This window comes from Misgurnus anguillicaudatus, chromosome 7 (assembly GCF_027580225.2).
Source record: "Misgurnus anguillicaudatus chromosome 7, ASM2758022v2, whole genome shotgun sequence".
Taxonomy (NCBI): Eukaryota; Metazoa; Chordata; class Actinopteri; order Cypriniformes; family Cobitidae; genus Misgurnus; species Misgurnus anguillicaudatus.
Window position 1 is genome coordinate 11,336,419 of NC_073343.2, and position 27,930 is coordinate 11,364,348.

At 36.5% G+C, this 27,930-nt stretch overlaps 6 protein-coding genes, 7 non-coding genes and 1 pseudogene across 17 annotated transcripts in view; all 14 read left to right on the forward strand.

Annotated features, from left to right (window-relative positions):
- The first annotated feature begins 478 nt into the window (after positions 1-478).
- On the forward strand, positions 479-5,215 carry zmpste24 (zinc metallopeptidase, STE24 homolog). The gene is made up of 10 exons (XM_073869425.1): positions 479-1,326; positions 1,495-1,640; positions 1,942-2,029; positions 2,213-2,329; positions 2,416-2,568; positions 2,942-3,083; positions 3,186-3,364; positions 3,667-3,771; positions 3,905-4,048; positions 4,160-5,215. Exons 1-10 carry the CDS (start codon positions 1,219-1,221, stop codon positions 4,382-4,384), a joined length of 1,407 nt encoding a protein of 468 aa, XP_073725526.1. The 5' UTR covers positions 479-1,218; the 3' UTR covers positions 4,385-5,215.
- A 1,761-nt stretch (positions 5,216-6,976) lies between these two features.
- Positions 6,977-8,299, forward strand: atp5if1b (ATP synthase inhibitory factor subunit 1b). The gene is made up of 3 exons (XM_055172054.2): positions 6,977-7,135; positions 7,705-7,817; positions 7,966-8,299. The coding sequence occupies exons 1-3, from the start codon at positions 7,067-7,069 to the stop codon at positions 8,105-8,107; spliced, it is 324 nt and encodes a 107-aa protein (XP_055028029.1). The 5' UTR covers positions 6,977-7,066; the 3' UTR covers positions 8,108-8,299.
- Positions 8,300-9,334: 1,035 nt separating this feature from the next.
- On the forward strand, positions 9,335-12,682 carry rpl13a (ribosomal protein L13a). Its single transcript, XM_055172047.1, has 7 exons — positions 9,335-9,422; positions 10,371-10,443; positions 10,588-10,653; positions 10,754-10,855; positions 11,076-11,161; positions 11,343-11,402; positions 12,432-12,682. Exons 1-7 carry the CDS (start codon positions 9,402-9,404, stop codon positions 12,639-12,641), a joined length of 618 nt encoding a protein of 205 aa, XP_055028022.1. The 5' UTR covers positions 9,335-9,401; the 3' UTR covers positions 12,642-12,682.
- Positions 10,193-10,281, forward strand: LOC129418364 (small nucleolar RNA Z195/SNORD33/SNORD32 family). The gene has a single exon (XR_008636128.1). It is a non-coding gene; the product is annotated as a small nucleolar RNA Z195/SNORD33/SNORD32 family (small nucleolar RNA).
- Positions 10,919-10,993, forward strand: LOC129418369 (small nucleolar RNA SNORD50). The gene has a single exon (XR_008636133.1). It is a non-coding gene; the product is annotated as a small nucleolar RNA SNORD50 (small nucleolar RNA).
- On the forward strand, positions 12,245-12,325 carry LOC129418367 (small nucleolar RNA Z195/SNORD33/SNORD32 family). Its single transcript, XR_008636131.2, has one exon. It is a non-coding gene; the product is annotated as a small nucleolar RNA Z195/SNORD33/SNORD32 family (small nucleolar RNA).
- Positions 12,683-13,254: 572 nt separating the features above from the next.
- LOC129417402 (large ribosomal subunit protein uL13-like) lies at positions 13,255-15,603 on the forward strand (annotated as a pseudogene).
- Positions 13,291-13,365, forward strand: LOC129418370 (small nucleolar RNA SNORD50). The gene has a single exon (XR_008636134.1). It is a non-coding gene; the product is annotated as a small nucleolar RNA SNORD50 (small nucleolar RNA).
- LOC129418368 (small nucleolar RNA SNORD34) lies at positions 13,561-13,642 on the forward strand. The gene has a single exon (XR_008636132.1). It is a non-coding gene; the product is annotated as a small nucleolar RNA SNORD34 (small nucleolar RNA).
- LOC129418365 (small nucleolar RNA Z195/SNORD33/SNORD32 family) lies at positions 13,844-13,924 on the forward strand. The gene has a single exon (XR_008636129.1). It is a non-coding gene; the product is annotated as a small nucleolar RNA Z195/SNORD33/SNORD32 family (small nucleolar RNA).
- LOC129418371 (small nucleolar RNA SNORD50) lies at positions 14,564-14,637 on the forward strand. The gene has a single exon (XR_008636135.2). It is a non-coding gene; the product is annotated as a small nucleolar RNA SNORD50 (small nucleolar RNA).
- A 596-nt stretch (positions 15,604-16,199) lies between the features above and the next one.
- commd9 (COMM domain containing 9) lies at positions 16,200-18,751 on the forward strand. 2 transcript variants are annotated; one of them, XM_055172049.2, is made up of 7 exons: positions 16,200-16,429; positions 16,996-17,089; positions 17,189-17,314; positions 17,395-17,534; positions 17,628-17,662; positions 17,744-17,847; positions 17,954-18,751. In XM_055172049.2, exons 2-7 carry the CDS (start codon positions 17,039-17,041, stop codon positions 18,089-18,091), a joined length of 594 nt encoding a protein of 197 aa, XP_055028024.1. In that variant the 5' UTR covers positions 16,200-16,429; positions 16,996-17,038; the 3' UTR covers positions 18,092-18,751. The 2 variants fall into 2 exon arrangements, with proteins under 2 accessions (XP_055028024.1, XP_055028023.1); XM_055172048.2 differs by lacking the exon at positions 16,200-16,429 and having other exon boundaries at positions 16,778-17,089.
- A 30-nt stretch (positions 18,752-18,781) lies between these two features.
- On the forward strand, positions 18,782-24,937 carry thumpd2 (THUMP domain containing 2). Of its 2 annotated transcripts, XM_055172044.2 has the most exons (11): positions 18,782-18,944; positions 19,317-19,375; positions 19,489-19,621; positions 20,429-20,715; positions 21,375-21,452; positions 22,985-23,037; positions 23,127-23,214; positions 23,540-23,614; positions 23,976-24,090; positions 24,180-24,300; positions 24,534-24,937. In XM_055172044.2, the coding sequence occupies exons 1-11, from the start codon at positions 18,782-18,784 to the stop codon at positions 24,859-24,861; spliced, it is 1,500 nt and encodes a 499-aa protein (XP_055028019.2). In that variant the 3' UTR covers positions 24,862-24,937. The 2 variants fall into 2 exon arrangements, with proteins under 2 accessions (XP_055028019.2, XP_055028020.2); XM_055172045.2 differs by lacking the exon at positions 18,782-18,944 and having other exon boundaries at positions 19,005-19,375.
- Positions 24,938-26,584: 1,647 nt separating this feature from the next.
- Positions 26,585-27,930, forward strand: part of map4k3b (mitogen-activated protein kinase kinase kinase kinase 3b) — a 37,055-nt gene continuing 35,709 nt past the window's right edge. For 2 of the 3 annotated variants that reach the window (XM_055171773.2, XM_055171774.2), the window contains exon 1: positions 26,585-26,842. In XM_055171773.2, coding sequence (XP_055027748.1) covers positions 26,747-26,842 — 96 coding nt within the window. In that variant the 5' untranslated portion in view covers positions 26,585-26,746. The remainder of the gene's footprint in view (positions 26,843-27,930) is intronic. The other variant, XM_055171775.2, reaches the window with a different exon arrangement.

Consider the following 27,930-nt stretch of genomic DNA (forward strand, 5'->3'; position numbering starts at 1 on the left):
CAGCTCCAAAAACCAAAATTTGGTCAGGCCAATCACATCGTGTGTAGCGTCTGTGGGGCGGGCTTAACATGATGACGACAGCTGCCTGCGACGGTTCCTACTTGAAAACAAAGAATGGCTGCTGCTGCTGGCGAACAGCTTTCTTTTGAAGCGGCTTTGGCCGCGACTCTGGAGGACTTAGACTTATGTTTTTCTTTGAGAGAAGAGCAAATAACCCTACTGAAGTCCTTTTTAAGCAAGAAAGATTTGTTTGGAGTTTTGCCGACTGGTTACGGTAAAAGTTTGATATACCAATTAGCTCCACTGGTGGGGAAACGCAGGGGATTCATACGTCACCTTCTTCGTTGCTCTGATTGGTCATAGCGCTATCCTATTGCGTACAGAGGCATTTTGAGGGACAACCTTATATCCCGCCCCTTGCATTGAGCCGTTTGTGTGAAGAGTTGCCAGACCTTACATCTTGATGTAGGTCTGGCTAACCAGGCTACGACATTGGAAGAGTCCTTCGACGGACGTCGATGACGTAGCATCCTCGAAATTCTAGCTTCCGAGGATCCTTCCTTGACATTGAGAAACGGCTACTGCCTACTGTTTAACCCTGCCCAAATAATCCTGAACTGTTTAACGATATAGCTCTGCAATTCAGTACTACAGTACAGTATTTGGCGTTTTTCATCAATACATTTCTAACATTTATAATTTGTATAAAAACAATGTTCAAGATTTACTTTATCGTGGTATTTTATAAAGGACATCAGTTCAAATTCAGAAAATGTATAAAGCAAAGTTATTTCACAATTATTTTTCACAAAGTAGCAAAACAGTTTTACGCGTGATTCATCTGTTATTGTCTGGGTTTATTTATTAATCGAATAAATTTTAATATATCAAATTATACATGTTTCATACGGTAACGAAAATGTGTCCAGGAACCTTTGTCGTTCTGCTGTTGTTTCAGGTGGAACACAGTTTCTGGTAACATCCACTTTACATGAATGGAAAGGGAAGTGATAGAGCACAAGTAGTGTATCTCTGCAGATCGTACATAAATATAGATTTATTTAGCAAATGTATGTCGTAAGGGTTCAAGTATTTTAATAGTTCGGAATAGCTAAGAAGATTGCGGTTCTGTTGCAGTTTGCGAGCAGACTTCGTAATTACTGGATTGCTCTGGGGGGTACTTAACGGTGCCAAATAAATAGATATCAGACCGTAATAATGTTGCAGACAATTTTTGCATTACCAATTGAAGACAAGATCTTCTACGCTGTCCTGGTCTTTTCATGGACTGTGTATATTTGGGAGGCCTACCTCGCCTACAGACAGGTGACCAGATGCTTTTTGCTTCTTTGTTGTGCGTGTGTTTGTGGAAAGCATTTAATTGGAAACCACTTGCACTTTAAACGTTGTATTTTATTTTCACGTCTGCAATAATGTTCTTGTCTGAACAAATGATGAACACTTACCAACCCCCCCCCCCCCCCCAACATATAGAGGAAAATCTACAGGACTACAATGCATGTGCCCACTGAGCTGGGTAAGATAATGGATTCAGAGACCTTTGAAAAGTCTCGTCTCTATCAACTGGACAAAAGCAACTTTGGTTTCTGGTCTGGACTGTACTCTGAGACAGAGGGGACGCTGAGTTTATAACTACATATAAAGAAATGTATTGATATTGCTGTTGCTGAATTTGTCTTATATGCAGTGTTTATGCTGTCTTCGTTGTTTTACATTTAGACAGCCTCACAAGTTTCTTGTGTGCTTTGGTGGGGGAACATAATATTTGCCTTTTGTGTTTTTTTATGATGTGGTTGGACTACTAACTTTTTTCACAACATTGAGGGCAGGCTTACTGGCATCTGACTATTTATTTATTTGCTTGGTGAGCCGTTTAATCCTAAAAAAAATTTAAAGCCTTTGTTTTGGCCTTGTTTTGTAGCTGATACTTCTCCTGGGAGGAATCCCATTCCTTTGGAAAGTGTCAGGAAATTTCACAGCTCATTTTGGCTTTGGTCCTGAGTATGAGGTAAGTGTACACTACTGTTATTTTCAGTCTTATTGAACCATGAACAATAATAATAATAAAAAAACATTTTGCAAATGTTGGTCTTAAGGTGTTGTTTACACATACTGAAAGTAGTAGTAGAATGTTATGCTATTCTATATGTAGGAATAGCCAAAGAGTTGAACATGAGCTCCTTTCTTTTAGATTTCCCAGTCTTTGATGTTCTTGATGTTAGCAACTCTCTTTAGTGCTTTCACTGGCCTTCCCTGGAGCCTTTATAACACTTTTGTTATTGAGGAAAAGCATGGATTCAACCAGCAGGTAGGGATACCTGTATTTCATCATCTAGGAATGGAAGTAATGATGAAATATGCTGTTATGACTCTCTCTTTTCTATTCTTCTGTAGACATTGAGTTTCTTTTTGAAAGATGCTGTGAAGAAGTTTGCTGTGACTCAGTGTATATTGCTGCCAGTTACATCATTACTGCTCTATATCATCAAGATTGGCGGCGATTATTTCTTCATCTATGCCTGGCTCTTCACTCTTGTTGTCTCTTTGGTCAGTTTTTCAGATTTTTGTTAAATGTGTTGTCTGTGATGGAAACTATACTGCTAAGTTAAGTAAAGTTACATAAGCAGATGTCCAGCGTCATTCTGACACAGAGTTAATGGGTCAAAACAAAAGCTCAACAGTTTTTAAAACAGTTCATTTTAAAATAAACATTTGATACCTGATGCTGTTCCAAGCCAACATAAGTTTTCTCTTCTGTGAAACATTTAAAAAGACCCTATTCATTGTTCATTTTTTTAATAATTACATTCTCCCCAAAAAGGCAGAAAGGCATGTGGGCTTGGAACAAAGTAAACAATAAAGTAAAATCATTATTAAATTGAAATATCCCTTTAAGCTAAAACCCCTTTTTGGTCCTCAGATCCTTGTGACTATCTATGCAGACTACATTGCCCCTCTGTTTGATAAGTTCACACCACTGCCGGATGGAGAGTTGAAGAGTGAGATTGAGAGCATGTCAAAGTCCATCAATTTTCCTCTCACCAAGGTCTATGTAGTGGAAGGTACAATAGCACTGATTCTATAGTGTCCCAGATTTGAGAGGTTTCTTAGTATTTTTTAAACTGCCAGTTTCCACCTAATTGTCAAATTTTTCTGTTTTCTAGGCTCAAAGCGATCTTCTCACAGTAATGCTTACTTCTATGGTTTTTTCAAAAACAAGCGCATTGTTCTATTTGATACGCTTTTGGAGGATTATTCACCTTTAAACCAAACTGGAGGGACAGAGTCGGGGACTGGAGAAGAGAGTGATGTGGCTGGGAATGAGAGCAAGTCCAAACCAAAGGTCAGATGCGACTGCTACATTCACAACAAGTCAGAATTACTGTAATTATAAAATGGCAATTTTCTATAACAGTGCATTTAATGCCAAAATGGATGGGGATCTATGTTCACAATTGTTGGTGACGATCTCAATAATCTGAAAGATATTAAACGGCAAAGAACAAACACATGATCATTAAATGGCACATTAGACATAAAAAGTTGCTACGTATCTGCTTTTAGCTGCTGCTATTTTGGTTGTTTTTTACTTGATGTCACAATAGTAAAGTGTTAAGTCCAAGCTCAGTGTTTTCTTTTTTTTAGAACAAGAAACAGGGCTGCAGTAACCCTGAGGTTTTGGCAGTTCTTGGACATGAACTGGGGCATTGGAAACTGGGCCACACCGTCAAGAACATTGTTATCAGTCAGGTGAGTCACTGTCAATAGTTATTCTTTATTAAAAATAAATACATTTTCCTTATTTTTGTTAACCTGTTTTACTGTACATTAAATACGGGTATATAATTTGTTATGATTCTAACGTTTCACTATTTCTTTACAGATGAACTCTTTTCTCTGCTTTTTCCTTTTTGCTGTTCTGATTGGTCGAAAAGAGCTCTTCATGGCGTTTGGTTTCCATGACTGCCAACCCACCCTTATTGGACTGATGATCATCTTTCAGTTTATCTTTTCACCTTACAATGAGGTAATATTTCTTTCTCTTTTACTTTTTAAAATACATTGTCTCATTTTCCCTTTCTTACATTTGCATGAGCACAAGTTGCTGAAGCCATTCACCTTCTCTTTTCCACTACAGTTACTGTCGTTCTGTCTGACGGTATTGAGTCGGAGGTTTGAGTTTCAGGCAGATGCATTTGCACGCAACATGGGCAGATCATCTGAGCTCTACTCTGCCCTAATTAAGCTCAATAAAGACAACCTGGGCTTCCCTGTAGCAGACTGGCTCTTCTCTATGTGGCATTACTCCCATCCTCCACTGCTGGAGCGACTCAGAGCCCTAACAGGACCCAAACAAGACTGACAACTTCGTAAGGGGGAGCCTCGTTCACCACTCGCTCCCCCAAAAAAGGGTCTCCGCCGGCCTCTGTTGGCCCTTTGAAAGGGAGGCCTGTTTCTCTCTCTTACTTCTTGTCTTCAATGACAGTCTGCCTAATATTTTTCTTTCTCTTCCCAAGTGTTTGGTTTTGTCATTTGTTTGTAATCAGGCAGAAAGGAAACCTCATCAGTAAACTGATCATTTGCAAGATTTTTCTAAATGTGTGTGATTAGTATGCCTTTTGCTCTTAATCAATATTCATTTGTTCTTGGTTGTTTTAAATCCGTATATACACTTTACTGTGTATCCTCCCTTCCAACTATTTGTTGTTTTGATCCATGCATTTATCCTTTTTTATTTAGTGTCATCCAATGTTTGATCCACTTTGAATCGTGAGAGAGAACAATCTTAAATAATGACAGATGATGTGTATCCAGTGAGACCACTATTTTGATACAGATCACAAAACAACACACTTGGAAGATAATTTTTCATTTGATTTCATTTGTTTTTATGGATCTGTAAGGCCAATTAAATGTTTTTTCCTTTTTTGACTACATTCTGAAATTGTTTTTTTTTACATTAGTAATTGGTTTGAAAATGTGTAAATATGTTAATTCTTTGGGAAAGTTGTGCATAGGCAAGAGTTGACAAAGTATTTAAAAACATATTTAATTATTTAGGTCATTTTCTCTCTTTACCTGTGCATATGCAAGATGTGCTGGAGTATTGCAATGAGTGTGTGATTGAGAACATTTTTTTTTTTATTTCAAGTCTAAACCCTAAATAGATAAAAAGTTTGCTGGTGGCATATAACTGTGTGTTTACGGATTTTTTACATTAGGACTATATATTGAGGGCTTGGAACCAGAGGGGCGTAAGTGGCATTTGACAAACTTTACAGGAGAGCCAAAACAAAATTTTGAATACACTTCAATCAACTGTATTTGAAGAGTTTCGTTGCAAAACGAGATAATGACCATTTTTTTAATTGTTCAGAAATCTCGTTTTTTGGTTGTGCATTCCAATTAATTTCAATTCAACTGCAGTTGGTTTGTTTTGATTTAAACCTTCATAACTTAAAAAAATTCAGCTAAGTAACACCATAAAACAAAATAATAACATGATAACATAATAATAAACATGTTTTGACAAAAATTAAAAAAAATGGATTTATCTCGTTTTGCAACGAAACTCTTCATTTGTTAATCTTCAACCACAACATTGCAGCCACATACATACTTATATGAGTAAGTTCTTAACTGAACATATTATGGCATATTAACATGATGACCATACACCCCTCTGGTTCCAAACAATGCTCAAACTTTTGTGTTAGGTCTTTGTTGTCTTGTTGCTTTATTCAGTACAGGTTGATTTCTGATGCGTCTTTTTGGCACAACTAGATGGGGCTCATCAAGACATTTAATTTGATATATGACTCATTTTCGCCCGAAATGCCCCTGATGCCCCTCTGGTTCCAAGCCCTCAATATATGGCTACTTTACACTTGGCAATACTGTCAAAAATGTTGGATCTGGCTTGGACAATTACTGAATTTTTAATATCTTAAAGTTATAAAAAAGTACTTGAAGGATATGTAAAATGACCATTTATTTAAGTTTGTAACAAATCATTAGGAAAATAAAGGAATGATAGGCTCATACTTATCCCACAGGAAAGTTGTCTTGAATCTGGAATGATTGGCCTGGAAGGATGTTCTTTGCATCAAGCTTGTTTTGTGGTCATATAAAAAAGAATATTTCCTGTCCTTATTAGATGATTAGAAACGACAAATAGTGAGATGAAAACAATTTAGTGAATACAGACATTTTGACATTTATAAGGTAAAAGGTATAATTTATTGTCTCGAAAGGGCTCAAAAATCTAAAATGTACACTGTTAGGTGCCATTATGAAATGTTACTTTGCACAGATTTTGTTAGTAGTTTTTTAGCCGCAGAACTGAAATACAATTGCTATATAGTGCAGTAATTTAAATTATTTATTGTTCTATAGTGTAATAATGTGCCTTTGGGTTTGTTTTTATTATAGTAAGTGGCCACGTTTTTTGGCTGATTGATTATTTATAATACTATAGTTTTATTACAAATATCTGGGTTAAACTATGGAAACTGTAGTGAGACCATACAATTTGTGGTTGGTATGGTTTTACTATAAACCCCTAGTTGGTCGATAATAAAACCATTTTGCAAAGGAACATTTTGTAAATCTTTTTTAAGATATTTTACATATCCTTTGATATTTTTGTTTAAAACATAATGAAGATAACATGTAATTCGAAGTTTATCATACGTAAGGTAAGAAAATGAAAAACTATTTGAATTTCTTTGCCATTTACCAATGATACTAGATATGGGTGGAGCCCACATATGGACAGTTTGAGCCGGATGTACCATTATACAAATTATAATTATACAATGAACATACATGTTTAGTTCACGCGTCATATTAGAAGTAACAGAGTGACGAAAACTTATAAGATACGATTAAATGAAAAATAAAGTGTGCGCTTATTATTTTTTTATATGCAAAAAGTTGTGAATTCCACATTTTACCTATTTTCCCCGCAAGAATGGTACCTTCCGTCTTCCTCAGATCGGTACGCATGCTCATGTTAGTGCATGTTTGACAGTCAGAACAGAAAATGGCGAGGTTTTTAAATACTAATATAAGGAAGTATTTGGCAACACAGATCAGGATGTCGTCTGACCAGGTAGAGAGTTCGATAAAAAAACAATGTGGCGTAAAAATGTTCTCTTAGCCTGTGACATTTTTGTTTTTCCAAGTTTTTAAGTTGGAATTTATGCAGCACGCAGTCTGTTATGATGTATCTTCGTCACCCGTATTTTAAGTCAATAAAGGTCATGTTAATGTATTTAGTCGTGGCGAGCTCAGGAGTTTTACGCAATAACGCAGTAGTAACGTTTTCAGGGTGCCCTTGTGATATGACCCTTTTGTTTACACTCTACACTTTGTGCATAACCCACAAGATCTGTGTTATATAACGTTACATGTTAATGATAATAAATTGTTGAACGTGTCCGTTTAAAATAGCTAGATAACACCGTGCTTCTCTGCGTGATAACCAGTTGTACTGTTTTTACAGTAAAATGTTTTAAAATATTTAAACGTACATCTAGAATATAGATGGCTTGAAGATGCATTAAGGTATATGAATTATGCATCAATTGTGTGTAATTTGCAACTCAAAAGCAATTACTAATAGTGATGTAATAAACATCTGTCTTGCGCAATCTAATGCTTTCTCTACCCATGATAAAGCTTGGAGAACTGGGTAAAGGTGCTGGTAAAGGAGGAGGTGGTGGAGGTGCTGTGAGAGAGGCTGGAGGAGCATTTGGCAAGAAACAGGCTGCGGAGGAGGAGATGTATTTCAAGTGAGTGTTTTTGCATAATTTCTTAACTTTATCTCTCCTACTTGTGGATTTCTACTACCTGCATAAGTGTGATCAAGATCAACCATCTCAGTATTAGCTTATGTTACGTTCACTTGTTAAAAGCCCTTATTCTCTTTCACCTTCACAGGAAAAAAGAGCAAGAACAATTGTCTGCTCTTAGAAAGCATCACCAGGAAGAAATTGAACACCACAAGAAAGAAATAGATAGATTACAAAAGGAGATCAGCCGTCATGTGGGCAAAATCAAAAATCTTAAACATGATGACTGAGACGATTTGATGAATCAAGACACAGAAGCGGTTAAATAATTATAACTTTACTGTTAGTGATCTTTGTTTTCACCTACATAATCAAATATGTTTTATATGACATAATATTCAAAAAAACTGACAGGTATGATATCTGTTGCCATGCCATTTTTCTTCCTGATAATAAACATAAATATTGTTTCAAACATGAAACTATGTCTTTGTGTCAATAATAATTTCACCATTATTACTGGTAACCATGATTTAATTATAATAAAAATGAATTAACCATGTTTTTAGTGTATTGATTACCATTTGTAAATCCATGGTTTTGGTTGGTGTAAAAATCGTGGTTACTTTTTGTAAGGAATTGAAAAAACCTTCATAGCTAATTACACTCTTAATTTATTACAGTGTTTCCAACACTGCACGCCACGAACATGAGAGTTTTGGATGCCTCTTTTATCTGGCATGCCTATACTGCCCTACAAAGCAAAAGCGTAGTAACTACGCATTTGGTCAAAATTGAGTTAAGGGTTCAAATGGGCTTTCTGAGATCTGTTGTGTCTTGTGACAAAGTCTCCTGGTTCAATTTTGTCCCATTTCAGAAAAAACGTGTGTGCCAAAATTGCAGTAACATGTTTAACTGGCTGGTGTAAAAAAACTTTAAAGCCATTTTTCTCAGTTTCAGTGTTTGCGTAGATACTGCACTTAGCCTTTGGAGGGCAGTATAGTTGGAGCACTATGTTAATGTGCTATTGAAGTAAATTAGGTCATATGTTTTAGATAATCATTTTAAACACGCCGTGTTTGGGTGGTAAAACATTGCTCTAGAAATTAAGTCCTAAGTACATTGATAATAAAAAGAGAACGCAAATTGCTGTTCTATGCTGCGTTCCAGGCAACCTGTAAACCGTAAATTACGACTTTCAAAACCACCATTCACGACTCTGAACTGGGAGTAAATCGATCTAGTACGAGTTCACGGGTGGGAAGTCACGGGTTCACTGCCGTTCCAGTCAGTGCACTTTCACAGGTAGAAGGTTGTAAAAACAGGGGTTACAGGCTGCCTGGAACTCATAGAGTCGTGAGTCTTGAAGTCGTAATTCAACGGGCTTAAAAACCTGCCTGGAACGCAACATTAGTCTCCTGCAACTCATTTGCCCACCAGGTGAAGGCAGTGTACATAAATAATCACGTCTTTTCAAGACCGTGAACGTTTTCCTCTGACATCATTTCCGATGATACGCTAGGCCCCGCCCACGCCCCTGTCTTTTACGTCGGGCAGCCCCGCGTGTCTTTCTTTTCCCACATCATGGCGGACCGGTTCAATAAGGTGCGTGCGAGTGGTAGAATTTATATGAAAATATCTCAGGTTTTGTTAGTTGTATAGTACGTGCTTTAAGTGTAATGGCTTTAATAAAATCTTCTGTTTTGCTTGTATTACATAAGGTCCAGTTTTAAACGGCAAAATTCTAATTTTTGAGAGCGATGTACGTGTAGCCAAGCATGCTGTCTTGGTGAAAGGCCCTCTAACGTTAGTGCTTTCCATAACGTTACTCGTGTTGCTGAACCACTGTCGACCTGGATTAGTCTTGTTTTACATTATTGTATGTTAAAGATATTATGAAACTATATTTTGACTAATACAGTAATTCAGCACTGTACGTTATTGCCCAAATAAACCTGCAGTAGTACGTTAGTTGGAAAACGTTAACGTACAACATTGTATAATTGTCCAGTCCACTACAAATAAGTATACATTTTTGATCATACTCCCAAATTGTTTAAAGTTGTTTATGGTCTACTTATGCTGCGTTCCAGGCAACCTGTAACCCGTAAATTACGACTTTCAAAACCACGAGTCACGACTCCGAACTGGGAGGACATCGATCTAGTACGAGTTCACGGGTGGGAAGTCACGGGTTTGACTGCCGTTCCAGTGCACTTTCACAGGTAGAGGGTTGTAAAAACACGGGTTACAGGCTGCCTGGAACGCATAGAGTCGTGAGTCGTGGTTTTGAAGTCGTAATTCACGGGCTCAAAAGCCTGCCTGGAACGCAGCATTACTCACCATGTTATACATAACTAACGTCAGGTGCGCTTTTTGTCGGTGATGAGCTTGCACCCACAGCTTAAGTATTCGAGTTTAACGACCATGAGAATACTTTACGTGCACTACCATCTGAGACAAAAAGTAGTAACGCTGCCCTTACAGAAGGAGCACGTGTGGCACATAACTTGGCTTGTTCTCATCAAGGAAACCCATTTTTGTCTTTTAAAGGTTCTGATCATTGATGGCAGAGGCCATCTACTCGGTCGTCTTGCCGCGATTGTGGCCAAGCAAGTTTTGCTCGGTAGGTTAACACTTTTGTATTTGTGTAGTGTTAAGTTAAATAGCTACTTTAAAAGTGTCAACATTAGAAAACATTAAGTTGAAAAACTGGCTGGAAAAATACCACCCTATAAGACGCTTTCTAAATGAAGTTATTTTTTTACAGGCCACAAAATTGTGGTGGTAAGGTGTGAGGGTATCAACATCTCTGGAAACTTCTACCGCAACAAACTTAAGTTTGTTGACCACATTTAAGTATGTTATAACTTGTGTTGTATGTTACAAATGCAAATGCTGAAGTTTTGGCCAAATAGGATAATTTGTTTGTGCAGTTAAGTACTTGGCTTTCCTCCGCAAGAGAATGAACACCAACCCTTCCCGTGGACCCTATCACTTCAGAGCCCCAAGCCGCATCTTCTGGAGGACCGTAAGAGGTAAGGCACCTCCATTTTAGTTTTTTCCTGTCTTTTACAGATGTATAGCAGTGGTTACAATTCAAACAATGATGAACACATTATCCCGAATCTGAGCCTTTTTTGATGATACCAAACTACGGATCTGACTACTGAGTTTGAAAGGAACTGTAAAATCGTCATTGAACCATTACATGGTATAATGGAAGAGTAGGTCATGAATATTGTTTCTATTGAAGAGGTATGCTTCCACACAAAACTAAGAGAGGTCAGGCTGCTCTGGAAAAGCTGAAGGTGTTTGATGGAATCCCCCCTCCTTATGACAAGGTATATTATCAATCGTTTATTCATATTTACCAGAAAATGTTGTCAATGATGTTTTTCACTAAATCCCTTACTTACCTTGTTTGAATGTAAACTGAGAACTAACTTAATCTGAGACGTCTCCCTTCATGGTGTTAAAAGTTAGCTTTGGTTTGTGGTGTCTCACATTCATTGTGTTATACAGAGAAAGCGTATGGTCGTCCCAGCTGCTCTCAAGATTGTGCGTCTGAAGCCTACACGCAAGGTGAGAACTTGAATTCTTTTGAATGTTAAAGGAACACGTCCACATTTTGGGAATTAAGCTTCTTCACAGTATCCCCCAGAGTTAGATAAGTCCATACATACCTTTCTCATCTCTGTGCGTGCTGTCTCTCCGCCTGACGCAGCCCCCGCTAGCTTAGCTTAGCACAAAGACTGGAAGTGAATGGCCCCAGCTAGCAAACTGCTCCCAATAAGTGGCAAAATAACATGTACATTTTCCTATTTATGTGATGTGATTTGTATAGTCACACCATGTACAAATAACAAGGTCATATGAGAAACAGACATCTTTTAACAGTACACATACTGGGAACTATATTCTCAGAAGGCGAAGCACTGCTACTGGGTGGAGTGATTTGCTCGCAGCACCCGAGAAGCCCCCTGGTGAGTAGCAGAGAGTTCGGTCAGAGTTGTGCAAATCACTCCGCCCAAGTACCAATGCTTTGCCTTCTGAGAATATAGTTCCCAGTATGTATACAGTTAAAAGATAGCTGTGTCTCATATGACCTTGTTATTTGTACACGGTGTGACTATACAAATCACAACACATAAATAGGAAAGTGTTCGTGTTGTTTTGTCACTTATTGGGAGCATTTTGCTGGCTGGAGACATTCTTTGTGCTGGGCTGGCGGGGCTGCGTCAGACAGAGTTACAGCACGCACGGAGATAAGAAAGGTATGTATGGACTTATCTAACTCTGGGGTATACGGTGAATAAGCTAAATTCCCAAAATGTGGGCGTGTTCTTTTAATGTAAATATTTATTAGGAGCACTGAACCATAGTGGTTTATAAATGACTATTTAGGATCAATACCGAAAGTGCTTTTTGTCTGGGATGTTTTTTCACAATAAGTATGAGTTTAACGACCATGAGTTCACTTTTCATGCACTACCAGCTGAGACAAAAAGCAGTAGATAAATGTTCCTTGTGTCATTCAAAGTGTATTAAATGCACCATTTGTTTTAATAATTGTGCCATTGTAAAGTTTTGGTGTTTTTTTTTTAACTGTAGTTTGCCCTGCTTGGCCGTTTGGCACACGAGGTTGGTTGGAAGTACCAGGCCATCACCGCCACTCTGGAGGAAAAAAGGAAGGAGAAGGCAAAGCTGCGTTACGTCAAGAAGAAAGATACTATCAAATTGACCAAGCAGGCAGAAAAGAACGTTGAAAGCAAGATCGCTAAATACACTGCAGTTCTTAAACAGTATGGTGTCCTTGTTTGAGCTGCTCTGTAGCCAGTCAAAATAAATGTTTATAGAAACTATTGCCTTTGTTGGGTTATTTATTTTGAACTCTTTCAGAACTTTTAACTCCAATTACAGCCATCTGATATGGTAAATATTGTCCTGGCTACAACTTTTTATTATGAAATTGATTTTGCTGTAAACCTGTAGTTCTATGTTGCAAAGGGGCAACTTGTGGCTGTTTAAAAATGCAGTTCTTGGGGTGGCAACAAGTTGGTTTATAGACAATATGCTTGTGTAAGTTGATGGGTTTTATGTAGTTATGTCCCTGTTGCTCACCTGGTAGAGCACTGTATTAGCAGTGCAAAATTCCTGGATTCTTACTTATGGCAGAGCTACTCGGCTCTGTCACCATGTAAGTTCTACTCGGTAAGTTCATAATCTCAAGTATTTATTTGCATGGTGTTAAGCTAGATATCTGCTTGCAAAATGTGAAGTGCGTGCTAACATTTTGTTAAAATTATATAAATATATGGTATTTTTATTTCATGTATAAATTTGCTTTTTGCAGGCTACAAAATTGTGGTGGTGACACACAAGGGTCTCAACTTCTGTGACACATCTTTTAAAAGATCGTAAGAGAAAGGTACCCTTTTTCCTTGTATGTTACAGACGTTGGTTAAAATTCAAACAGTGATGAACACATTATCCCGAATCTGAGCCTTTTTTGATGATACCAAACTACGGATCTGACTGCTGAGTTTGAAAGGAACTGAAATTATACTATACATGCTATAATGGAAGAGTAGATCATGAATTGTTTCTGTTGAACAGGTATGCTTCCACACAAAACTAAGAGAGGTCATGCTGCTCTGAAAAAGCTGAAGGTGTTTGATGGAATCCACCCTTCTTTTGACAAGGTATGTTATCAATTGTTTATTCATATTTAACAGAAAAGTGTTGTCGATGATGTTTTTCACAAAATCCCTTACTTACCTTGTTTGAATGTAAAATGAGAACTAACTTAATCTGAGACATCTCCCTTCATGGTGTTAAAAGTTGGCTTTGGTTTGTGGTGTCTCACAAATTATTTGTATTCTACAGAGGAAGCGTATGGTTGTCCCAGCTGCTGAAGCCTACACGCAAGGTGAGATCTTGAATTTTTTTTAATGTTAATGTAAATATTTATAAGAAGCACTGAACCATAGTGGCTATATTTAGGATCAGTTGCAAAAGTGCTTTTTGTCAGTGATGTTTCTTCACAATAAGTATGAGTTTAACGACCATGAGTTCACTTTTCATGCACTACCAGCTGAGACAAAAAGCAGTAGTTAAATGTTCCTTGTGTGTATTAAATGCACCATTTGTTTTTATAATTGTGCCTTTGTAAAATTCTGGTGTTCTTTAACTGTAGTTTGCCCTGCTTGGCCGTTTGGCACGAGGTTGGTTGGAAGTACCAGGCCATTACTGCTACTCTGGAGGATAAAAGCAAGGAAGGCCAAGCGGCGTTACATCAAGAAGATATCAAATTGACCAAGCAGGCAGTGAAAAACTTGAGCATGATTGCAAAATATACTGCGGTTCTTAAACGGTGTGGTTTCCTTGTTTGAGCTGCCCTCTAACCTGTCAAAATAACTGCTTTTAGATACTATCGCCTTTTGGACAACTTTTTTGTTCCAGAACATTTTAACTCAAATGTTTAAAGGTTGCTTTTATTTTGTCAGCGATAGTGTAAAATGTAAAGTGCACTCTGTAACATTGTTAAAATTAAATAGAAATATTATCATGCATTTTACAAATGTTATTAATATAATGTATAAATTCATTTTTTGCAGTCTACAAAATTGTGGTGGGGATGCATGAGGGCATCAACATCTCTGGGAAATTAAGTGCCCGTCTTCTGGAAGAATGTAAGAGGTGGGGTATTTATTCTTTTCAGTTACATATTCTGTTTAAAATTCAAACAATGATGAACACATTATCCCGAATCTGAGCCTTTTTGATGAGACCACACTATGGATCTGACTGCTGAGTTTGAAAGGAACTGAAATCATCATGGATCAGTTAATGCAATAATGAAACCGTTGATCATGAATATTGTCTATTGAACAGGTATGCTTCCACGCACAACTGAGGTCAGGCTGCTCTGGAAAGGCTGTAGGTGTTAAATGGAATCCCTCCCTTTCTGACAAGGTATGTTATCAATGGTTTATTCATATTTAACAAGAAAGATGTCAATGATGCCACTTTCACTAAATACCTTACTTGTCTTGTCTGAATGCAAACTGAAAACAAACATTTTATCTGAGACATCTCCCTTCGTGGTGTTAAAATTTGCTTTGGTCTATGGTGTCTAACATTGAATTTGTTCCACAGTGAAAGCATATGATTGTCCCAGCTGCTCTCAAGATTATGTGCCTGAAGCACACTTGCAAGGTGAGACCTGGGATTTTTTGTTTGTGTATTTTGAGACCAGTTAATGCAGTTGTGTACAGTCCAATTTATAAGAACCATTCAACTATGGCCTTGTTTGTGCACTGCCTGTAGGATTTATAGCAAATGTTCTTAAGCCAGTAATTTCCCACATTTCTTTGCTCTCAGCAAAAAGCAGTATTTATATTCCTTGTATCTCTGTCTATGAATTGCATCAATAGATTTGAATTATTGTGGTAATCTCATATTTTGCACCGTTGTAAAATTGTTCTTTCTTTGTAGTTTGCTAACTATCAAGCCATCACTGCTACTTTGAGGGAAGGAGAATGCCAAGCTCTATTGCATCAAGAAGGATATCTTCTTGATCAAGCAGGCAGAAAATGTTGAAATCAAAAAATATACTGCAGATTTTAGACATGGTTTTCATGTTTAGCTGTAGCCTGTCAAATGTTTATTTATTTGAACTACGGCAAATGTTTAAGTTATGAAATGTTTTAATGGATTTTGTTACAACCATTGTCGTGGTTGAAATCTTGATTTTATTTACAAAATAAAATTATTGAAATTTTTTGTTCTCTTCTATGAAAGCTCAATGTTGCTAATTTGCATCTTGTGTGAGGCTAAAAATGCTGTACCCAAGGAAACATAACCTAAAATGTGCCTTCCTGACAGATGATACAGAATTTTGTGTAGTTGCTGTGCCATTCTTGATAATTAAAATACTGCACTTCATATTGAGGGGAGGTGCTTATGGGTGGGTAAGTAGACTAGAGGGAGGCCTGATGTCCAAGACTATGAAACCCCTGGCCTAAGGGTGTGCCCAAACTTTTTTCCAAGGGCCAATAGTTAAACCTGACTGAGGGCAGTGGGCCGAAAGTAAATGTTGCGGTTGTTATATTAAAGTTGCCCTGATTCTCTCAATTTATAATGGTAAAAAGAAATCATTTTGCCACTCATTTTTAAATTTCCTTTTTGTCTGTGGGACACTGCCTTGCAATCGGATGACGTCAAAGTTCCGCGAGAGCCATTTAAAAGCAAACTCCTCCGTATGATTTTGCGAATTGGTCTCGCGGTACTTTGACGTCACCCGGCTGTAGATTCTTGCAGCGCTGCATGAAGTCGAACAAGCCTAAACACTGTCCCTGGTTTGGGCACATCTGTCCTAACATAAAGGATTACGAGAACGATTTGGGAAATCTACAGGGACTGCTCTTAAGTCATTTTAAAGAAGTCGCATCACTGCGCCGCCATTTTTACAATGCTGATGATGACTACATTCGTTTTTACAACGGTGTATATGTAACAACCATGAACAACATGCTTATTTTAAGAAAACTACTCTTTCAGCTACCTTCCAATGTCTCATTCGTTTATCTAGAACCTTCAGTCACTAGGTAACCAGCGAACTAACGTTACAGTAAGCAATTGCCTTGCAGTAGTTGATACATTGGAAATAAAACATGGTCACTCTTGAAAACCAACAACTAATAGATAGATTGAAGTGATGTAACATCTCTCACACTTACAGTTTTCATTAAATTTTGTAAGGAGGACAATTTCTCTAATAGCCTACGTAAAGTTACAATTTTCCCTCAAGTTTTTTTGTATTAAGAGTAGGAGTATTGATAACTACATATTATGGAAACCTACAGTAACCATTGTTTTTTTTACTGTAGTAAACTGAACTATAGCTAGTTGTTAATGAAGTATTTAAACGTGCATCATGAACATGACGGGTCTCTCTTCTGTTAAAATAAATGGCTAAAAGGGGAAACGACTTCTGTAGGCTATGCGCGGTGCAGAGACGGAACGAGCGTTTGCTGACAATAAACTACTATTGTCGGCGTTACAGCGAAAATGATGCATATCTGTTTGATAAATACTGATTTTAATCTCCACTTAATCTGAAGTTGTATTTTTTTGCAATAGTTGACTTTTATTTTGAAATGTATTACCGTAGGGTGAATTCACGTGACAGCGACTTCCGCTAACAATATTTTAATATGGCATTTCTTGGAGAGGAGCAGTTCAATGCCTTGCAACTGCTATTAAAGGTATACTTTAGTTAGTCAGTTAATTCATAATATTAAAAGTGTTCGTGCTCGTTAATTTGATTTTGTACTGAAGCTGAAAACAGTTGTGATCTATTAAAGGCTCCGTCTAAAGATGCAGTCCGGCAGATATGCACACAGAGTTACACAGCTGCAGCGCTCAAGTCTCAGTCTTTAGTAGAAAACACTGCAAAATTGCTGTCCGCTACTAATGATGAAGCTATTCAGGTTATGTTTATTGCTTAACATAAAGCATACAAAAATACAAAATGCTGTGTGTGTTAATGTCCTTTTGTATCCACCAACAGGTTCTGACAGCTTTTCACAATCTTTCCCATCATGTTGTGTATCATGACCTAATCTCCCCTGATCAAATCCTGCCTGTTTTCCCAGAATCATTCCACTCGAATCTAAAGAATCTGATAGCCAAAATTATCTTGGAGAACAGGTGGTTTGATTTCTACTTCAGATTTTTAAATGTATCATTGTCACTGAACCATGGACAAGTTTGTAAACTTATTTTGTTTATGAAAATGTTTAGTGTCACTTGGAGAAATGAAGCCTTATCCAGCCAAAGTGAGTAGTGTTTGTAATACGACTTTCACTGATTTAGAGATATTTTGCTATTTAGTGAGTGCAAGCTATGTGTTTTTATAGTTTCACTGCCAAAGCTGGTGGATATACACTGGCGAGTGGATATGAAGACAGCATCAGACTCTTTAAGTCGTATGGCTGTGCCAACCTGTCTGCTACAAATGAAAGTAAGATACGGAACTGTAAAACTGTGTATTTAGTATTTTAAAGCCCTTATTTACACATGAACAAATTCTCACTATGTATGTGTGTGTGTGTGTGTGTTTGCTGTAGCTTGAGGACACTCCATGCATCGTTGGTAGTCCAAATGAGTCCACAGTTACAGTGGAGCTGAGTAAAGAGACATTGGACACTATGATAGATGGCTTGGGACGCATAAGGGACCAGCTGACCGCGGTGGCAAGGAAGTAGAGCAGGAGAGAAGATCTTGCACACATTTGTTTATAGAATGTTAAAAATAAATGAAGAATGCTGAAGATGCAAAAGATAGAGAAGTGTAAACCATTATCTAGTTCAGCTTGAAACTGAATGGTCTATTCATGGTCATGAATTGAAAAAAAAATGCTTCTTTAAATTGACAACTGTTTGATGAGGTGTATGAAAGATCAATATTGGTGACTTTCTTAAAATGTTATTAAATCAAAATGTTTTGTGTCTTATGAGGACTGTCCATAGACATATTCTGTACTGCACAAACTTAACAGTGGCAAAAAATTATGTAAACCCTTTGAAATTGGTTGGTTTAACTGCATTTATAGTCTGTAAAAATCCAGGTAAAGTTATTAACTGTTTTCTACATGGACACACAGTGTGAAGAACATTGAGTGAAAATAATACTGCCATATCTTAATAAATTGACCATGTAAAAAATTTAAATTAATGTAAAAGCAAAATAATGCTGCTGATCTCATAATTTAAAAATATATATTTACCCTGTGTTTTGCAGACCATGTTACAAATGTCATCTTATTATCATAGGCACAACTATACACAAACACAATTATATTCTTTAATGACTTGATTTGACATGATTCCATTAAACATTCACAGTACTGTGTGTAGAAAGTGAAACGTTTACCCTCTCCTCGTTTTTTGTAAGTTATGTTTGAGCCCATCATTTATCCACAGTGTAACACAGACTGGATCTTTATATACAGTCGCTTTTGGGAGAATGTCAACTATACAAAAGATGCTGAAAAATCAAAGAAAGTTGAAATTTTTGAAGAAGACCAATGGACAGTCAACGCTTGCATTACATCATACTGTAAGACATTATTGTTTTTTTTGTACATACTTTTTCGCGTCAGCGTCGTGCATAAATACGGCATATCTCGCAAATGATTTGTTATGTTGTAATTTACACATAACCATGAGAGGCGCTGTAGACCTTTTAAAATCTTTGGATTGCCTGCTTTGTTTCCCTAATAAAAGTCCTTTCAGTTGCATATACAATTATTTCCGGTTTATTATGCAGCAGCAATACGTGTTTCTGACCGGTTTGTTGTTGACAGCAGTTTAAACCCCGAAGAGTAAAATAGTGCGTCTCTATCGCATGTAGCTTGCATTTGTAATAGCAGCGCACGATTGTACACCGGGGTTGTTGCCGTGATGATGAGACGCTATTACTGTACTGCAGGCGCGGGGATGGAGGAGCTGCTGGTTGAGGAGGTGAAACACAAACTCTTCGCTACTGAAGTAAGTTGTCGGATTATTGTATTGAAGTTGTTTTATAATTTTGAATATAAAAGTAAAAAAAATGTATGTTTAATTGTGTTATCACTAATAGCCAATATGCTGTGTTGGATCAGGTGGAGCAGATTTCAGGTAGAGTGTTCTTCTGCAGCAATGCTCACCTACACACGATGACACAACTCAAGTCTGCAGAGAGGCTCTTTCTTCTTTTGCGTAAAGCTGCACCCATTTCCCTTCCAAAAAATGCAGGTGAGTATGGTATAAAAGTAAAATGGTGGAGGAAAACTTGTTGATTTATTATATATGACTTATTTATTATATATGGAAAATGTAATTTACACAAAACAAAATAAAAAAGAACATCCCTGCTGAAAAAACAGCATACCAGCAAGACCAGGTCTATGCTGTTTTTTTAGCAGGGATATTATGTTATTTAAAGTAGAACAACGGCATTATATTAAGAAATAAGAAGGCAAAATAAATATATATTTTTTAAACCTTTTCTTTTAACTATGCGCTTTTATTCTTTCTACTTTTTGGTTCCTTTGTTGCTATTATGAATGTAACAGTAAGTAAGTAAGTACATTGTATATGTAATGTTCTTGTTCTGTAATAAAAAACAATCCAGGTCCAAAGTAAGGAGAGTGTTTGCCACAAAGAGGAACATTTTGAATATGTGACTTGTATTAAAGTGTCTTAATATCTCCCCTTCCCCTGTGTTATTTTAGATGTGTATGTTTATGTAGTGTCAGAAATTAATAAATATTAATAGAAAAATGACAAAATGCCATTAAAAGTTAATTTCAACTAAATTTTTTTACTGTAAACTGTCATGTAGGTATTTTAATGCGAAGCATTTAAAATTATTTCCACATCTTATTTGCATTAAAATGTTATATGAATTGCACAAAATGTTTGAACCTTCCAATGTTTTAACCAGATCATAGGAAGCCATATAATTTGCTTTTTAAGCTATTCGAGAAACAAAAACATGTTGCACTGTGTTACATTTAAATGTAAACATTTTTTAATGTCTCTCCTTTTTTTAAAATGCAGCAAAGGCAGCTGTTGTTATACAGCAAAGCATCGTAGGAGATGCCAACATTTGGAAGCAGAGTCTTTTATTGTGGAAGGCCCTACAGACTGAGCTTCAGGACAGACAGCAGCATGGACAGAAGAGAAAGAGAGAGAGAGAGGAAGATGATAGTTTAAATGCTGTTGCAAACTCCACACATTCTCTTTCCTCTAACACACAGTTGGGGAAGGAATTGAATCAACAATCAATATCTTTCAGGGTCAGCTGCCGCTGTAGTGGAGTTATCGCTCGCTGTTATACCTCTCAGGTGTGTGGTTGTGAATTTATTATACTTTTAATATGAAAAATGTTAAAATATACTTCATATATGATGTACTTAAATGTATGTGTGTTTGTATAGTCAATATGTATATAAATGTACACTATATAGACAATTGATTTGGGACACCTCCTTCTAATAAGCATTTCACTAATTCCAATCAAAACCAATTTTAATGCTGTACCCTACAATAGAATTTCGTTTCCATTTTGTTGCAACAGTTTTGGAAGGGCCTTTCTGTTCTGAAATGTACCCCTACTACACACAAGTCATTAGTTGGTTTAGGTGATGACGAGTGTTTGACTCAAAGCCTGCAAGTCACACCAAAGATGTTTGGTTGGGTTCAGGTCTGGGCTTTATGCAGATTAGTGAAGTTCTTCCACACTAGACTGAATCAATAATTTCTTTTTGAACCTTACTTTGAGCTTTGGGGCATTGTAAAGTTGGAAAGAAACCCTCGCTGTAAAAATAGAACCACACAATTCTCTAGAATATTCTTACATGCTATGCCGTTAAGATTTGTGCGAAAATGACTGAAGTAGTTAAACCGGTTCATTAGAAAGGAGTGTCACAATACTTTTGTCTATATAGTGGATATAAATGTGGAAATATGTATCTAAATTTGACCTGTCTGTTTGTGTGTTTAGAGACTGAGTCGTATTATTGGGATGGCCATCAAAGAAAAGCTTAAGTGGAAGGTAGATCTGAGAGAGCCCATTCTTGAGGTAAACATACACACTCACAAGCAGAATAGAATGAGTACAAAAGAAAGAAATGGTATGGAGTAAAAAGGAATGGAATGGAATAGAATTTGGGTGTTCTTACAGTGCACAGTTGCACATAGAGGCACCTCATAGCAGTGATGTACTGAACAAGACATAAACAAATGTAAACGTGATAAACATAAAATACATAAAAGACCAAATACATATTAGTGCAGTGTGCAAACAATACAATAGTGCAGACAAGAACACATTAATGTAATACACAACAACAAAATTAAAGCAAGCATTTTTGTGATCCCATTTTTCAAACTTTAGTTGATGTGTAAGGTAGCTGTTAATAGAATATAAATAAATAATGCCTGCAAAATGATAAACTCAAAGTTCAATGCCAAGCAATATATTTTTGATATATAAAAATAACTTTTCAAGGACTACAGAAAACCCAGCAGCCCTCTACTTCCCGGATATATGACGTCAATATAAGAGTTTTTGACAACCTCCGCCCACAGGAATAGGCCAATCGCCAGCCAAGCTCAAATGGCTCTGGCTAAGCTAAGCTGCTGTCGAATCACAACACACTAAACAAGCTACACAATCCAGAACCTTTTACGTATTTCTGAAGGAGGGAATTCATAGAACAAGGAAGTTATCAGCCCATTTTTAGGACAGTGAAAACAGCGGTATAGAGATAAGTAAATTGTTTGTAAAATACTGAATTTTTTTTACAAGCTGCAATCAAAGCTTTGAAAACAGGATAAAACGGACCTTTAAAATAACAAACCTAAATACAAAATCACAGTTACTGCAAATATAAACTAAATAATCATACAGAACATACAGATTAGGAAGTTGAAAGTATTAAATACTCACACAGGCACAATGGAATCACAGACCCTCCTTAGGTTCATATATGTTAATGTGTTATTTCACACAAATGGATGAAAAATCATGGTTCCCACAGTTCATCACCTTAAAAATAAAAATGAACTGTTTTCTACACAAGAAATTAAAGGGATAGTCCTTTCATCACTTACTCACCAGTGACCTGTATGAGTTCTTCTGTTGGACACAAAAAATATATTTTACTATATGATGGTAGCCATACAGTTGACGTTCCCTTTGACTTCCATAGTAGGAAAAACAAATACTATGGAAGTAAATGAATACCGTCAACTGTGTGCGCTTGCTTACCATTATTTATTAAAATATTATTTTTTGTGTTCAACAAAATTAATAAAATATCTCTTGCGTGAACTATCCCTTTAAAGACTTGTGTATGGCAACTTGCTTGTGGCATTCCTGTTTTGTAACAAATTAATATTTAATTCAAATTCATTTTTTGAAATTCACCTACTACAAATGAGAGGTTATGAAAAGTCATGAAAATTAAATTCTCAAAACGTGTAGGAACTCTTGCGCAAACATACATACACTAACAGACTGGAATCTCTACAGATTTAGTTGCTGTAGTTGTGAAATCTGGCTATGAATGTTATTAAAATGCAGTTTTGGTTGTCTCTCTGTGTAACTAGGTAAATGTCAATGTAAGTGATGACCATTGCATTATAGGCATGCCGCTTTTAAAGTAAGCATCTTTATTTTGTGATAAAACTACACATTATGTTTGGAAATCTGTCAAGTTTAAATCTAATGTTGTATGTGTGTGTTCTTCAGGCATCCTCTGGCCAGTCGTTGTTATATGAAACACAACGGGTTACGTTCTACAATAGCCTGGGCTATGGCCTATCTTTGCCCTAAACAGGTGATTTTAAAAGGCACAAGGAATACATATGTTAGAATCATTAAATCACCTTTAAAACATCATAAGTAGATCTTTGGGTTAGAGGTAAAAAGGTTACCATGACATGTCAAGGTACACTGTACTCAATCTAAAACTATAACATTTTATTTTTAACATATTACCTTTTCATTAAAATGTATCATCAATTAAGCAACTACTTATTTTCATTATCATGTATTGTTACAAATACAATTTAAATTCTGCCAAAAAACACAAATTACCCTATAAATTTCAATTTTAGTTTCACTTCAGACAAACTTTTTTGTGTGTTCTCTCTCGCCCTTAGCTGAATAATTGTGTGATTTTGGACCCCATGTGTGGAGTTGGCGCTGTGTTGTTGGAAGCGGCCCAAGAGTATTCTGTACGTACCCACACACTGCAAATTTTAAACCATATGCAGTTCTCAGTTAAAGCATGGTTAAAAACAGTTGTGACCATGGACCACAAAACAAGTCATAAGCAGCATGGGCAAATTTGTAGCCATAGCCAACAATACGTTGTATGGGTCAAAATGATCTATTTTCTTCATACAAAATCATTAGGATATTAAGTAAAGATCATGTTTTATGAAATTTTTTTTACGTTTTCTACCGTAAATATATTCAAAATAATAATATGTGTTACTTCATGTGTCTGTAGTAAGTACAATCAGCTTTATATAAAATAATTGATTCTATGGTATGTCTTAGGTGAGAGAAATAAACGTGTGTATGTGTGTGCAGAATGCCCTGTTTCTAGGCATGGATACTGACATGTCACAGTTGCAGAAAGCTGCAGAGAATGTAAATACAGCTGGAATGGAAGAAAAAGTGCAGCTACTTCAGTCTTCTGCTATGGGTGTGGACAAACTTTTTACCACATCTTTTTAACAAGTTTTTGTACTTTCAAAAATAATTTATAATACTCCATCATGTATTTATCTCTAGAGATCCCGCTAACCAGTGGGGTGGTTGATGCTGTGCTGTGTGATGTTCCATTTGGCAGGAAGTTTAGCTGTAGCATTGATATGCCCACTGCCCTGCCACATTTACTCAAAGAGATGGAGAGGTAAGTGTGTTTATTTGTGAATGTTTATTTATTGATGGACCTTTGAGCTTTTATGCTGTAGTGCACTGTAAATGCATTAGGTTCTTCTCATTTTGCATACTTGTATTCTATTCTATAACATTTTGTAGTATGTAGTAGTAAGTAGTGTTAAAAATATATTGAATAATGTAAAGAGTACTGCATTCATTCATTAATTTGTTGCATGTTTTATGATTTTCTTTTCTTGTTTTTAGGGTACTTTGTGTTGGTGGACATCTTGTTCTGTTGCTGAGTTTACAACTTTCTGCTCAGCTTAAGAAGATAGTTTGCAAACACAAATGCAAGAAACATGCAAACTCTACAGACGCACACTGTGTTCATACAGACCCCTCAAACACAAACAATGAATGCAAAGACATATCAAAAACCTTAATGTGTCATAAATCAAGCTCTGAAATATCAAATACACCTATGTTTATCACATCATTACAAGCACACAGAACACACAAGGTTAGTTTGGGAAGCACAGATGCATTTATACACATATTCACCAAAATACAATCTGACATAAACACGCACTAAGCCCAATTAGATGTTGTGTTTATGCATGCAATCTGAGAAAAAATGAACAAGATAATAAAATATGTTCATGAAACCATTATCTTGTCTTTTTAAGAAAGATTTAATTTGTTGAGTTGGAGTTACCACTATAGTCTCTGCAACAAAACACTAGATCTATAATAGGGTTTTTGGTGTGTAGTAGTAATGCCAAAGGCAATGAGAGCAGGACAGAATGTGGTTAGTTTGCAAAAAGCGAGAATTGTTTTCGATTAATAAACAGAGAATTCTGTTGATTTTCTCGTGTTGTTTCAAGAGAGTTAAACGTTTTTAGTTCCAATTCATAGAAGTTCCTAAAGTAAAAGTGACATGCTCTTTAAGTTTGGAACACCGGTATGGAGTCGTGTACATACACACCCAGAGCAGTGGGCAGCTATTCTTACAGCTCCCAGGGAGCAACTGAGTTTAAGGTGCCCCGGCAACTCTCTACTTAGAAGCCCAACTCTCTAACCACTAGGCTACGACTACACTAGCCTGTAAAGCTGTAACCCCAACCAGGGGACCTCAATATTACTTAAAATTATTTAAAAATACGCTAAAACAACAAAAATAAATCAAGATATTTCTAGGTGTTTTGGTTATTTTTATGATGACTTTTAAAATCAAAACATTTGAGATCACTGCTATAGTTTCATATTAATAGAAGGAATTAATAATAATTATTTTTATAATAAAAAAATTTCAATATAGAATTTAAATAAATGTTATAATTTAAAACGAAAGATTTAACACGGTTGTGCTAAAGTAACAATAGTTTAACTATTATTTTGTAGTAGTCAATTTATTAAAATATATATGGATATAATATATTTTTTTATCTATAATAATAACACTATTGTTAACTGTAAGGTTAAAGAATTAAAAATCCCCAAAAATAATTTGATATTTTGTTGTGTAGTGCAATTACACTTTAAGTGTGTGTGTTTTATGTCCAAGTCGGTAATTACAAAAAGGTTGTATTAAACATTAGTAAATGCCTTAAATAACATGAATAAACAATTTATAAAACAAGCCTAGTTTCACAGACAAGACTTCGCTAAAGCCAGGACTAGGCCTGGTTTAATTAAGATGAATAAGGATCTTTAATAAACCTCTAAAATAATGCCTTAGAAAAAGACAAATAAATGGCACTGGCTTCCCTGCTGAAAATAATAATAAAACCATTACAGAAAAATCTAATGGTTTCCATTAAAATACCAATAGGAACCAATAGCTTTTACCATTAAAACCACTACACTCTAGTGTGTTTTGGGCCATATTCCATTAGAACCAATAAAATTGCCATTAGAACCAATAATGGTTTTATTATTTTTTTCAGCAGGGTTATTTTCAGTTGAGACAGCTCAAAGAACATGTGTCTTAGTTTAGGGCCAGCTTTAAGCCTTGTCTGTGAAACCAGGGGATAGTTTATCAGCGTGTACTTATTCTTGTTAGTTATCGTCAATACAGTTATTCCAGTTAATTCATTGTCAATTAATATGTTAACAAAAAAAAAATAATGTTAACATGCTACAACGTTTGATTTAAAAATGTATTAGTTTATGTTAATTTCAGCAAGATTAATAAATGCTGTAAAAGTATTGATCGTTGATAGTTCATGTTAGCTAATGCATTAACTAAATGTTTACAAATGCTTGCTTCTCACCCAGTACATCTCGTTGCGTTTAGTGTTTGCTGTAAGGCGCGCCCCACTGCGCATGCGTACTGGAAGGCCATGTTGTTGTAGTTCAGTTTGACTGGACCGTCATATCCCACCGTTCCCGTATGTCTCAGCGATCATCGCCCCACTCCCGTCTATGACATCGGGGCATCGCAAATAAACCGGTGGGAACAAACGCCGTATCGCACAATGAATTTAAGTTTGGATCTGTCGCGGAGAAACCCGCAGGAGGACTTTGAGCTGATTCAGAGGATCGGGAGCGGAACCTATGGAGATGTGTACAAGGTAGTGATCTACAACAACACATTGGCCGTATCTCAGAACCTAGCGAAATACCTACTTGGACCTGCATTTTGAGTTATAATATGACGTTAGGCGTTATCATCTTTCACGCCCAAATTTGCTGTCCAGTGAGGTGACTGACTAGGGTCTTACACAGCCACTAAACTGTCCAATGTTTCCCGTGTATGCAGGAGACAACACATTTGTTTATATCGGACCTGAGTGTATCTGTGTTTGTAGCAATGTTGCCTTGCTGATATTGTGTAATATGCTGGAGGTCTGTAGAGGTCTTTATTTTCATAATAAACGGGGCCTAACAGCTGTTTCACCAGTATGGCTGTCAGACCCAAATCCTTTATGCTGCCTTGAAATATGTGCAATAAATAAAATAGAGAATAGGGCAAGTGTTTTGATGTTTAAGCTACAGATTATGCAGAAAAACTGGAATGATTGCAAACATGATTTTAAGACGCATTAAATGTATCAAACTTCCTCTGGTGACAGGACGTAGCTAAACTTTAAATTTCGAGAGTGTATGTTTGCCCACAACTATGTCCATCCTGTTTGTTCGTAATTGTTCCCCCTCTTCCTGGGGTTTCATGGTGCGTGGATGAGAGTGTGTGTTTCTGTGTTGGGTGTCTGCCATGTCATTAACACATGTTCACTCAAACAGAGCTTTTCTTGAGATTTCAAGACAAGACTGGCTGTAATATGGGTTTAGTAAGTTCATCTAGCATGTGTAAGATCTAGAGCCAGACTACCAACACACTGAGAGAAGACTTGAGCCAGGCTAGTACAGACAGAGTTCTCAACCCACAGGTGTGAAAATATGAGGGGTTTACAAATTCAGTGGCAGTAATTGCCCACTGTTACCTCTGAATGAGTCAACCTTTTGAAGTAGTGCTGTACATTATTGTGTATTACATTATTGTTTCATTTGATCACTGGCCCTATGAGAGTTGCCAATTAGATATTCTTATAAAGTTAATGAGTTGTAAGCTATATTTATTACAGAGGAGAGAAATGCCTCACCGCTCTTGGAGAGGCCATGTGTGAATATGTGGCAGCACTGTGAACATTAATACACACAT